Source organism: Peromyscus leucopus, chromosome 7 (assembly GCF_004664715.2).
Source record: "Peromyscus leucopus breed LL Stock chromosome 7, UCI_PerLeu_2.1, whole genome shotgun sequence".
NCBI classification, from domain to species: domain Eukaryota; kingdom Metazoa; phylum Chordata; class Mammalia; order Rodentia; family Cricetidae; genus Peromyscus; species Peromyscus leucopus.
The window spans coordinates 18,931,208-18,944,613 of NC_051069.1; the positions used below are offsets into that span (position 1 = coordinate 18,931,208).

At 42.9% G+C, this 13,406-nt stretch overlaps 1 protein-coding gene across 1 annotated transcript in view; it reads left to right on the forward strand.

The window, feature by feature from the left end:
- Tnfaip8l3 (TNF alpha induced protein 8 like 3) overlaps positions 1 to 10,924 on the forward strand; it is a 32,784-nt gene extending 21,860 nt beyond the window's left edge. The window contains exon 2 of the mRNA XM_028864973.2: positions 8,864 to 10,924. Within this exon, the coding sequence (XP_028720806.1) occupies positions 8,864 to 9,426 (563 nt within the window). The 3' untranslated portion in view covers positions 9,427 to 10,924. The remainder of the gene's footprint in view (positions 1 to 8,863) is intronic.
- Positions 10,925 to 13,406: the final 2,482 nt, after the last annotated feature.

Below are 13,406 nucleotides of genomic sequence, written 5' to 3' on the forward strand. Positions count from 1 at the left end.
TGTAGGCATCGTTGGCTACATCACAATATCCAAGAGATGTGACATAAAATCTTCTAGAACTATAACAGAGCCCAGCAAGCTAAATCATGGAGAAGCAGAGGTGAGGTCATCATCTTTGATGTGGAAACTTCATATCCAATAAACACTATTCTCTCACCATTTAATCAGATCTTCTTTGTCTTCTGATAATACAGCTTATAGTTCACTTCGTGATTATTAGTGTGTGTGTGTGTGTGTGTGTGTGTGTGTGTGTGTGTGTGTGTGTGAGAGAGAGAGAGAGAGAGAGAGAGAGAGAGAGAGAGGGAGGGAGGGAGGGAGGGAGGGAGGGAAGGAGGGAGGGAGGGAGGGAGGAGGCTTGTGTGTATCACAGTACATGTGCAGAGGTCAGAGAACAACCTCCTAGTTCTCTGCTTCCACACAACTTCTGGGGATGAAACACAGGTCATCAGCTTGTACAACCATCTCGCTGGCCCTTTCTTACAGTTAACTAAATGGCTGTTAATGGTTGGATTCGTCTGTATTTATCTCCAAGTGACCTAGCTTGCTGAACTCTCGTTAGTTCTAATAGAATTTATGCATTTGAGCAAAGACTTGAAAGTTCATATAGGAAGGAAAAGAATAGTTAAGACAGTTACTGAGCAAAATATAGTACTTACCCACTGTGTGATTAAGATGTGTGCCATTAAGATGTGATATTGTTATTGAAATGCACCAACAGACTGAAGAACACACTAAAAAAAATTCAGAAATATGGAAACTTGATATGACCAAAAGGAACCCTGACTGATCCATAGCAGAAAGGATGTGCTAGTTAACCAAAAGAATAAATTGTGTGGAGACAAATAATCCAAACCTCATAGGATATGCACAGATATCCTCCAGGTGGGTTGAAGACCTAAATGAGGAAAGCAGACACTCAACATTCTAGAAAATAGATGAGTCTTTACTTCATGGCAGGAAAGGCATTTTTAAAAATCAGATTAAAAAAATCAAGGGAATGATCGGCCTATGTATGTTAACATTTCAATCTTCTGTATACCAACGGCTGAGAGCTGTGCATGTTAAAAACAAAATACCACTTTTTGTGCTATTCAGGTAGATAAAAATTAAGGAAGTGGGCTATTGATGAGGAAGTTTAACCTAAGGAATTCACTACTGATGGGAGTGAAGATTAGCACAGGCTCCTTGGAGAGCAATCAGCATCACTTCTGCCGGGACTTGGCAGGCAGGTTCCAGATGTGGAATCTGCAGACTGCGGTGTGTGTGCAGGAGGTGTAATGAATTTAAATGTCCGGCAAAGGAAATATGCAGACAGAGTCACCTAGGTAAAGCTTGAAAGCACGATGTTGAATGAAATGTTTCTGAAGGGTTTATGTGACACCTTTTATGGAAAGTTTAGAATCATTCATCTGTAAACACTAGAGATCAGAGATAAGTCTCCAGAATAGATAAGATTCAAGGTGAGAGTAGCAGGAGAGAAGTGTAGTTAGAGTTTTCCTGCCTGGCCCACAGCCGCTCAGACCCAACCACGTAAACACAGAGACTTATATTGCTTACAAACTGTATGGCCGTGGCAGGCTTCTTGCTAACTGTTCTTATCTCTTATATTAATCCATTTCTATAAATCTATACTGTGCCACATGGCTTGTGGCTTACCAGCATCTTCACATGCTGCTTGTCCTGGCGGCAGCTGGCAGTGACTCCTTCTGCCTTCCTGTTCTTTCTTTTCTCCTCTCTGTTAATCCTGCCTCTACTTCCTGCCTAGCCACTGGCCAATCAGTGTTTTATTTATTGACCAATCAGAGCAACACATTTACCATACAGAACATCCCACAGCGGAGAAGTTGAAAACAAAAAGAATTTCACTTCCCTCTGTCTTATTATCTGAGGACAAAATATTAAGAACTGTTCTTGCCAGGTAAAGTGCTCGCCTCACAATGACCTGAGTTAAATCCCCAGAAGTTACATATAAAGGTGGAGGAGAGAACAGACGACACAAAGTTGACCTCTGACCTCCGCAGGTAGGCTTTGGCACATGTACATACCCACAACCCCACATCACGCATACTCAATAACAATACATTTTTAAAATAATTTTTTCAAGAACTGTTTTTTTTCTGTATATTGGCCATATAAATGTTATATTTTCTTCTATTTTATCTATATGCTTGAAATGCTTTGTGGATTGAAAAGTTTGTTGTATTATTTGTGTGTGCATCTGTGCATGTCTGTGTGAGAGTGTGTGTGTGCCCATGGAGGCCAGGCGAGAGTGTCTGGTCCATTGGAGCTGGAGTTACAGGTGTTTGTGAGCAGCTGATGGGGGGATGGGGATCTGAACTCTGGTCCTCTGACAAAGCAGTGAACACTCTTAACCACTGAGCCATCTCTCCAGCCCCCGTTTTTGAAAAACTAATTTTCCTGAGGGAGATAAAACCTGATCAGTCTTTATTTTAAAGTGGGCAGTAATTCAAAAAAGCATTTAAACTAATTGGTTTACCACTCGTGCATGGAAGTTTAGTACGAGTTGAAATGTGTGCCTGGTGGGGGGCGAAGTGCAGGGCAGTGGGGAGACTGCAGAACCCAGCTCAGCTGCTGCCTGCATGGTGGATTCAGAGAAGCAACCCTACTTTCCCTTGCCTTGGCTTCCCTGAGAGTAAAATGCTGCTGCTGTTGTGTATATCATAGAATTGCTGTGAGAATATGATCGGTTATATGCATAAAGTACTCCAATCAGCAAGACCACCCTATCCAGAGAGGTTGCCTCGGCTTTGTGTAAAGGAAGTGTGTAAGTAGACGCTGGCTTTTACTGATGCTCTTCTGTGGTATGAACGTCTCTCTCGGCTCATCAGAATCAGCCTGTCAAATTGGAAATGAGTCATTCTCTAATGACTTCATAAATATCTGCTTCGGATAGTTCTGGCAAAGGAAAGTGATCAGATTCTCATTTACTTTGCAGAGCTAACTATAAAATCAATCAGAAAAACAAAATCCATACATAACTCTGTTAAAACAGACACAGTTCTGCCCAAAAACTGAAAACTAGGCTGGGTGGTAGTGGCACATGCCTTTAATCCCAGCACTCGGGAGACAAAGCCAGGAAGATCTCTGGGGGTTCAAGGTCACCCTGATCTACAGAGCAAGATCCAGGACAGGTACGAAAGTTACACAGAGAAATTCTGTCTCGAAAAAATGAAAACAAATAAAACAAAAACAAAAACAAAAAAAAACCTGAAAACTATCTATCTTTAGCTTCTAGTAAATGTGGTATCATTCTTGTCATAATGCTGTCCTTTTTCTTTTTTTGATTTTTCAAGACAGGGTTTCTCTGTGTAGCTTTGCGCCTTTCCTGGAACTCACTCGGTAGCCCAGGCTGGCCTCGAACTCACAGAGATCCGCCTGGCTCTGCCTCCTGAGTGCTGGGATTAAAGGCGTGCGCCACCACCGCCCGGCCTGTTCTTTTTCTATTAATTGACGTTAGCTTTCCGAGCTAAATTGAGATTTAAATTGAGGTCCATTTAATGTTTCACATGGGTAAGAAGTGAAGAGATACCATGACCAAAACAACCTATGAAAGAAAATATTTAATTGGAGGCTTGCGGCTTGCTTACTGTTTCAGAGGTGAGTCCGTGACCATCCTAGCAAGTAGCGCAGTGACAGGCGGGCGGGGCCCTGGAGTGCAAAGGCAAAGGCTTTGTCTAGAGAGTCTTGTGATCTCAGGCCCTGGAGCTCTGCTGTTGACTAGCCACACGTCTTTGAATGAACTGCTGCCGTCCACTCTGCCTCAGTTTCTTACTTCATGAGCTGGAGCACCCAGGCCTTCTCTTGCAGGACTGTAGTGATCAGAAACATGGTGCACTGCCCCTCATGTACAGAATCACGAGTGGAGTTACAGGTTGCTCGGTGGAGGTTGGTGGTTAGCTGGGGATGGGTAAGAAAAGATATGGTAATAAACTGAAAACTTTCACAGCTGCCTCTGCCAGAATCTCTTCATTTTACCTAAAATGATAGATATTGGGGGGAAAGGCCAAACAAGCCCCACACCACCCCCAAAATGGCTATAATTACAGATATCTGACTTCTTATCAGATTATCTCAGATCTTTGCTTTTCCCTTTAAAACGTGTCTGTGGAAGAGCTCTTGCCAAGAGGAGACCAGTCATCCACGATGCCTTCTCCTCTCTGCTCATATGTACTCACATGCTAAAAGCGAAGCTCCTGGACTTTGGATCCGTGTTTTGCAGACAAGACACTTTTTGAACTCGCTGCGGAAGGAAGTTGAAGTTCAGAGCTGTTTGTGAGTGTGTCCCGCCCAAAAAACATGGTCATGTTCCCTAGTCCCTGGACTAAAATATGAGTGATTGGTGAGCAGAAACGTGAACTCTTCTGAGCTCCTCCACCTGGGTCTTGCCTTCTCCATGGCTGGGGTCTTGCCCCCCAACTTCCTTGTACACTTGACTCCCTGCCTTAACAGATGGGCTCCCCAAACAACACGCACTGCTCCCACCTGGATACCATGTCCATTTATAACTTCTCCTTAACAGTCGCAGTTAATTTTTCCTCTGCTGCCATCTTGAGCTGTCAATAGAAATAGAGTGATGCTGTTTGCTTGCTCTTACAAAGATGTTAATATGTCTCTCTGCACATCTGTGCAAGTTCCGCTCACTTTTTAGAGACGCAACAGGGGTAGAGAATTAGAGTCCTGTGATGATGATGATGAGGAGGAGGAGGAGGAGGAGGAGGATAGAATAGCTGTGCTCTGGCCCCTCCACCCCCACAGCCTGGTGACGCTCAAGAGCACTTTCCTGGGCTCTGGTGAAAGCTCAAGGTCTGGTGTCTTTTATAACCATCATTTACTTCACCTCTCTCCCGGAGTTCATTACCTTAGTCTCACAAGGCTCCTCTGCCTCTTTCCTGCCCACTCACCAAGCTTGGTGAGACTTTCCTGCTCTTTGTCACTATGGCATGCCATTTCACCATCTGGGAGAGCTTCGTGTTTTCCAGAACTATGGAAGCATCACTTGGGCTCTGGCTGAGCACTGTTTTGAGACCAGCAACTCAGCGTGGCTGCAGGCCTCTCCTACGCACTCAGGTGTCCACGTAGAGCATCTTTGGTGTTCTCTCTCTAGACTCATAAACTCCCATGACCTCACTGTAGTTACAAATCCCCAGGCCTCATAAATGGTCCCTTGCCCTTAATGGCTAGATAATGGGAACCTTCATCCAGAGGCAATTAAGGGGGTTATCGGCCAAAAGCACTTTCCTAAGGTGTTCAGATAGGAATGAAAAAAAAAAGTTGTGTCAATACCCCTATTCTGGATATCTTAGTGTTCCCACTATCCATAGTGAAGCTCACTTTCCTCATCAGCTTGCCCATGACTTTGGTTCCCAAAACTTGACTCACGGTCTTCCTTCTAGTCTACAGTGTCTCTTCCTGGTATATTACCAACATGGTTCCTCTATAGAATGCTAATATGGAAGTATGGATAGAAAAAGTCAGAATTTCCGTGTGCAAAATGTCTCTGAAGAGGACTGTGCCCTGGGGTGCACACTCCCTTAAATCGTTAGTAGCGTTGTGGATCTCCTTCTCCATAGATCTCTGGGAGTTGTGAAAGTGTCCTGTTGTCCTGATTGTCTTGATGTGACTTCTACTAATCCTTTGCACTGTTTCCCATAATGCATCCCACAGGGTGTGTTTTACATAGTTACATGTACATGTGTGTGTGGGTATGTGTGCCTAGTAAATTTGTGATTGGGTGACTAAACAAAACCTTGGGATTATCTTTCCTGCAGGACTTCCTGAAGCCTTGACAATAGCTTATGTATTAATCATCAAAGAGCAAAGATACCTGGTCATCTGAACCTCACTAAAGTGATCACAGAGCCCTTCCTCCCAGGGCATCTAAAGGATGAGCTGTGTCGGGCATTTATGTTGGGGCACATTCATGATCACTTTGAACGCAAAAAATCTGTGGTCATGTGGGAATCTACTTGGTGATATGGCTTTTGGGGGTTTTATTAATTTTTTTATTTATTACACATACCAACCACAGTTTCCCCTCCCTCCTCTCCTCCTACTCCCTCCCCCCACCTCTCTTTTCTTACCTCCCCCACCCACTCCTCAGAAGGGTAAGGCCTCCCATGGGAGTCAACAAAGCATGGCATACCAAGTTGAGGCAGGACCAAGCTCCTCCCCCCTGCACCCCACCATAGGGGAGTGGGTCTTGCAGGTTACGGTGTCTATTGGGTGGTGGCTCTGGTGGAACAGCCAGCCAGCAGGACTTTTGCCTCAACTTTTGTTCTGTTTTGTTTCTTTTCCTGCTGGTTTTGATGGCTCCTTCTGCTCCAGACTTGTGATCTTTAAGTGTTTGGAGATTTTCAGATTCCTACCTTTCTTGAGTTCTCAGAATAGAGGTTTGTAAATCCTGTTTATTTTCAGATAAATAATTCTTATATTTTTGGTTGTGAGCCTAGCCTTTAACGGCTGAGCTATCCCTCCAGCCCCAGATAAATAATTCTTATTCAAGAGAGATGGCCAGAAGCGTCAGGGAAGCCACCCAGGGGCTTGGTGGTATCATGGTGGAAGTAGATAAGTTCAAGGCTTCGTTCCACCCACCTGAGTTAGCTTACTGTCCCCTTAACAATTCACCATAAATGGAGAAACTTATTTGGGTCACAGGGATTTGGGAGGGTGTAAGGAAGAATGCTTCATTTTGTATTTTTAGCCTCCTCGGTGCCCCCAGATCCCTTGGCTCATGTCCTCACCTCCATGTGCAGAGCCAGCAGTTACCCCAGCCTCTGTTTCTGGCCTCACACCTTCTTTGCTCCCTTCCCCCTCAGACCTCATACACATTCATTTGCCTGGGGAGATAGGTGAGGCTAAGGCATGCTGATCCTCCTTCTTTCTCTTGTTCAATCTTGGTGTTTCATCCTAGAGAGACGTTTAAAGGAACTTGTACCTCTGGAGTGGAGAACCTTCCCAGACAGACAAACAGCCAATCTGAAGCTCACATCTTTTAGTGTGATACATCTTTTAATCAAAGTACCTTAACCCACTATTCCACATGTCATTTAGTTTTTAAAGATTAATAAATATTCAGCCCAGACTAGCCTTGGCATGTGCACTCTGCCCTGATAGAAGAAAATTATCAATCTATGGAGGCTTATTATCACCAGAAAAATATTCCTTAAATTTTGATTTACTTACACAATTGCCGGTAATTATGATGGGTTACCCAGGTATTTTCAAGCATTAAGAATGTACATGAAATTAAAGTTCTGTGGGTGATCCAAGTATGGTAGCCCATTCTTAAAATCCCACCACCAAAGAGGTAGAAATGGGATATTGCAAGGTCAAAGCCAGCTTGGGCTACATAGGCCAGCTGTAGACTTTATAGAGTATTTCAACAAATTCAAGACAGACTTATGTAGACATTGTGTTATAGGATTAAAAACACATATATTCTCCTTCATTCACAAAGTGGAAAAGAACAAAACAAGTTGGCTGTGGTTTTCCTAAGTTTCATTCAGTGTCCTAGTCATACAAAGCATGTTTAATTTGTCATTTGTAATTTGTGTTTCCCACACAGTGCCATTCCATGCCCTTGAGAATCAGTGACCTTGGCATAGAGACACACATCTGTCACCCCAACACTTCAGAGGCAGAGGCAGGAGGATCCAGAGTTCAAATCTAGCTTGTGCTACATAAGAAGTTTCCAGACCAGCCTGAGCTACATATTGAAACCCTGTGTCTTTGTGATTTGGGGCGGGGGGGGGGGTGGTGTCTTTTTTTTCTGGTGCTGTGGACCATGCCCAGGGCCTTGTGTTTGCTGAGGAAGTGCCCTCCCACTAAGCTGAATCCCCACCCCTGTGAGACCCCATCTCAAAAATAAAAATGAACAACTAAATAAGTAAATAAATGACCAGCAAGTAAACATGGGTTGGGTAACATTTCTTAACAGAGCTCTTTTGACTTTCTTTCAAATTCCTGACATCTGTTCTGTAAGTTGTACATGCAGGTAATGAATAACAGCTACAGCACAACAGCTGCCTGGCATCTGGAGCATGCCACAGTTTCCAAGACCTTGAAAGTGAAAATGTATATATACATTGTCCCTAGACATGTCCTATAGTCTGGGCATCATGCAATACTTCTTATGTAAGTGGCAAAACTGAATGGTTTCCATGGGGCCAGTGGCTGTCGGGAAACCTTTGGTAATTAGTAGAGTTAGAAAGGCCTTGTGTGTGGAGTAGGTCTAAAAACAGTAAGATTTGGTCTGGAAGAGAGGAAGACTTTTCCAGAGGGATGAGCATGAGCCACTTAGAAACTTCTCGGGAGGAACAGGCCCACGTGCAGAGGGCAGGGCAGCTGGTGGTTTGCCATTGTTGATGTCTGGTTTCCTATAAAGTGTCTTTCTTTATGCTGCCCAGAACTGCGCTGAGGGCTGATGAGACTGATTCAGTGGTTGTAAAGGTGCTTGCCACCAAGCCCGATAAACTGAGTTCAATCCTTGGGACCCACATGGCGGAAGGAGAGAGTTGACTCCCACAAACTGTCCTGTAACCACAACACACAAACACACACACACACAAACACACACACACACACACACACACACACACACGCATGCACAACACAAATAAATGTAATTTAAAATTAATAAAAATGTTGGTGACCAGGCCATGGTGACACATACCTATAATCTAAGCACTTGGGAAAATCTGGGGTGGAGTTCAGTGAGGTGGTTGTGGATATAGGCATTAGTTTTTGTTCTAAGGATGTAAGTTCAACTTAATGTGTTTTACTTGTAAAAAAAATAATAATAACAGTTCTCATATTCCTGCATTTGTTTATTTCTTTGCCACAGGTCCTAATGTGTTTAGCTCCAAGAGTCTTGCCCTTCAAGCCCAGAAGAAGATCCTGAGCAAAATAGCCAGCAAGACTGTAGCCAACATGCTGATTGATGACACCAGCAGTGAAATCTTTGATGAGCTGTACAAAGTCACCGAAGAGCACACCCATAACAAGAAGGAGGCCCACAAGATCATGAAAGACGCGATCAAGGTGGCCATCAAAATCGGTATCCTCTACCGGAACAAGCAGTTCAGTCAAGAGGAGGTTGTGACTGTGGAGAAACTCCGGAAGAAGCTGAACCAGACTGCCATGACCATGGTCAGTTTCTATGAAGTAGACTACACCTTCGACACAAACGTGCTTTCTAAGCTGCTTCATGAGTGCCAGGACCTGGTCCATGAGCTGGTGCAGCGACATCTGACACCCAGAAGCCATGGCCGCATCAACCATGTCTTCAACCACTTCGCTGATGTGGAGTTCCTTTCTACTCTCTATGGTCCTCATGGAAACTGCAGGCCCAATCTCAAGAGGATTTGTGAAGGAATCAATAAACTGTTGGATGAGAAGATCCTCTGACCGGCTTCTCTTCTCCTGGACTTTGCTGCTTCGAAGTTAAAACATCCAACCTGGTCCAGTGAGAATCAAGCAGCAACCCTTGTCTAAGATGCTCCAGTTATGTCCTCTTCATCCTTCTGATGCCGATTCTGACCCGGACTTAGTGTGTTGACTCCCTGTGCACAGGCATGAGGTCTCGAGTCTAAATGAACTATGTTTGCAAGCCCAAAGAATAGTCAACTGTTCTAAGCAGGGAGCCTGCTTTGCTCACTACTGTGAGCCCAGTTCATCTTAAAGTAGAAGGCATCCTGGATTAGGACACAGAAGACACCGGCTTAGATATCAGCCCTGCCACTATGAACTCTTATCTTCTGTGTTCTGTAGACGTGATGCTTCCTGACTACCTCACAGGGCTGTTGTGGGGACTGAACGGGGCAGCTCACATGCACCGTTTTGTGAAACCGAGACCAGTGACTGTATATAATAAATAGATGGGGTATTAACTATTCATAATTGATGTGTTTGCTTGTTGTCAGTTGTCATGGCATATTTAATAATCACAGTACCAGAGAGGCTGGGGTATGAGAACTATGATTTTTTTTTTGATAGTCTGAACCACAGAATAGGGTTGAGGTAAACCTGGCCTATATAGGAAACTCTGAGGAAATGAAAATGGAAAAGGGGGGAAAGGAGGGAAAAAAATAGAAGAAAAGGAAAAGTTCTTTGCCACCTTTGAGAGAAATGAGAGTCAAGGTGACGTTGTCCCTTTACTCTGCACGTGGACTGAGGACACCTGTCCAGGGCCACAGCGGTGACTCTCGGTTCAGGAAGAGCAGTGCTTTCGTTATTTCCTGGTTTCGTCTCCAGCTACATCTGTTCAATAGCCATTCCACTTCTCAGGCTGCGTGGACTCACTTCCTCACACGTCTCCTCCTTTCATTTCAAAGTCTTACGTGAGAAATGTTCTGTTTGGATGAGTAGTTTTCTGTTTCCCTAATGAGATGATGAGTTCTGTTTTGTGGGGTGTGAGGGTTCTGCACTAAAATTTTATTTATAATTGGGCTGTAATATTTCTAAGGCTCTGTTGTGGTGTAAAGCTTCAGTAGATGTATATATTGTATTATCAAATCGGTGTAATTAGCATATCTATCATAAATATTTATTTTTCCTGGCAGGATTATTCGGAACCCCCTCCTCTAGCTATTTAGTAATATGGAGCACATTATTATTAGCTCTAACGACCCTATTATGAGACCGAACAGTAGAGTTTTCCTACGTAGATGTAACTGTCAGCTTCTCACATCTCTTTCCTTCTCCCCTTCTCACTCTGTAGTAACTGACGTTCTACTTTTCATTTCTTAGAGATCAACTTCTGAAGTATCTCATGTTTGTGAATTACACAATGTTTGTTCAATGTCTGTCTCACTTCACTTCACATAAAGTTTTGTGATTGTATCCATATTGCTGCAAATGTCAGAATTTTTTTTTACAATAAAAAAAACATTCTGTTCTGTTCAAATGTCATTTCTTTCTTCTGCTGCTCATCTGCTGATGGTGCTTTGGGTCTTAGCTATTGCAAATATTGCTACTGTAGTAAACATGGGAAGGCCCATACCTGTTTTCAACATGGCTGTTCCATTTACTTTACACATATACCCAGGAATGTGGTTTCTGGGTTAGGTGGTCATTTTATCCCTTCCCTCATAGGGAACAACCACTCTGTTTTCTGCAATGATTCTGCTTTGTATCTACAGCAACATTATATAAAATTTCCATTTCCTCCACATTCCTATCAAAACATGTCATCCTTTGTCTTTTGGGTATTATCATTGTATCCTCAGAGAAGCAAAATCTCACGGTGAGTTTGATGTGTATTTTCCTAATAATTATTTTAATCATTTTTACAAATATTCTGGCTGTCCATATGCCTCTTTTTGAGAAATTTCTATTCTTACCTTTTCCCTTTTAAAACTTGGATTGTATTTTAATTGCTTTTGAGCAATTTGACGATGCTAATAGTGATGTAGCGTGAATGAATAGAGCTGTGCATGCTGTGGATGGCAGACCCAGAGAAGTAGAGCTGTCCAGTCACAATCTAAGTCAGTTCCAGATGTGGGACATTGAGCTACTGGATTTAATTTCCACTGTGTGACTTTGATTTTGCTTTGATTTGACTGTGCCCGTGCCCTAGTTCTTACCTCTTGGAATAAGAAATATGTAACTTGCTGTGATTTTAAAGGAGCCCAAACTTTGGGATTTTAGAGAGACTTTGGGTACTTTAAAAAGAGACTGAATTTTTAAACACTGTGGGACTTTAAAAGTTATACCATGCTTTATATTGTGATATTGATATTAAGATGAGATCTCAGGGATAAGCAAAAAAAGGAAAGGCTATGGATTAATAGTAGTATTTTAGTATGTCAGTGTTTAGTATGACAAGGGGTCTGTTGTCTCGGTTGAGTATCTGTCAACTTGACATAAGCTCGAGTTTTCTGGGAAGAAGGTTAACTATGGAGAAAATGCAAACATCGGATTGTAGGCAGAGCTCTATGGTGTTTTCTTGATCAGTGATTGATGTGGAAGGGTCCAGCTCACTGGAAATGGTATCATTCCTGGGTGGACTATCCAAGGTTGTATAAAGAATCAGACTGAGCAAGCCCTGGGGACCAAGCCAGTAAGCAGCCCCCCTCTGAGGCCTCTACCTTAGTTCCCACCTCCAGGGTCCTGCTCTGAGTTTGTACGCTTGATCACCTTCATGAAGGACTTTAATCTGCAAGGAGAAATAAACCCTTTCCTTCCCAAGTTGCTTTGGGTCAAGATATTCTATCACACCAGTAGAAAGCAAACCAAGATAACAGGATATGGAGCCCTTTGAGTACATCCTAAGTGTAACTTGAAATGTGCGCTGGTGGAACCTCCAGGCATCCTTTTATGTTCAGGATTTTGGTTGTCATGAGTCTTTAAGGTTTTTTTTTTTTTCTGTAAAGAATTGCATTTAAATTTTGATAGGAATTGCATTCAATCTTTAAGTTGCCTTTTGTAGGATGGCTGCTTCTAGAGTATCAGTCCTGCCAATCCACGAGCATGGGAGCTCTCTCCATCTCCCGGTATAATCCTCAATGTCCTTTTTCAGTGTCTTAAGGTTTTTATTGTACAAGTCTTTCACTTCCTTAGTTAGATTTATTCCATGATTAACGCTGTTGTAAACTTAATTGTTTCCCTGATTTCTTTCTCAGTGTGCTTGTCATTTGTGTAGAGAGAGGCTCTGTTTTTTTTTTTTATTAAGTGTTATTTTTGAATCCTGCTATTTTGTAACTGTGTTTATGAGGTGTAGGATATTTCTCATGGACTCTTCAGGGTTTTTTATGTACAGAATGGTATCATCTACAAATATGAATACTTTGAGTTCTTTGTATCCTTTTTTATCACCTTCACTTGTCTTATTAAGGTAAGGAAGACTTCCAGTATTATATTGACTAGGAAGGGAGAAAGTGGACATACTTGATTTGTTCCTAATTTTAAAAGAAATGCTTTGAGTTTCTTCTTGGGCCCCTCCTTCTTCTTTCCTTCATAATTCTTCAGTCACACTGAGATTAAACAAAACTGAGACGAGCCCATTAGCTTGGACTTAATTTGATTTTCAGTTTAGCTGTAATTTGTGGAGAAAGTTGAGAACAGCAAGTTCACCTACTGCAAGTTGGTTTAAGTAAGCTCCCAAACAGCACAGACGTCCAGGTATCACCTGGTAGGGACTGCAAAAAACAGAGGTGCAAGGTTAGAACCATTTAAAAATGCATTAGGAGAGGCCCCAAGGAGGGGAAGACTGGACACTTAGGGAGGGACTTTGCTTTTATCTACTGCTGAAGTCTTTGGTGTCCCAGAAGAGACTCTGTGGGACTAAGAGCCAATCTGTGAGCGGAGGCATCATGCCAACCGCCTGGTGCTGGAGACGCTTAGAGTCCATGACGAAGCTGGTCCGCAGCTACTAGAACAAGTACAAA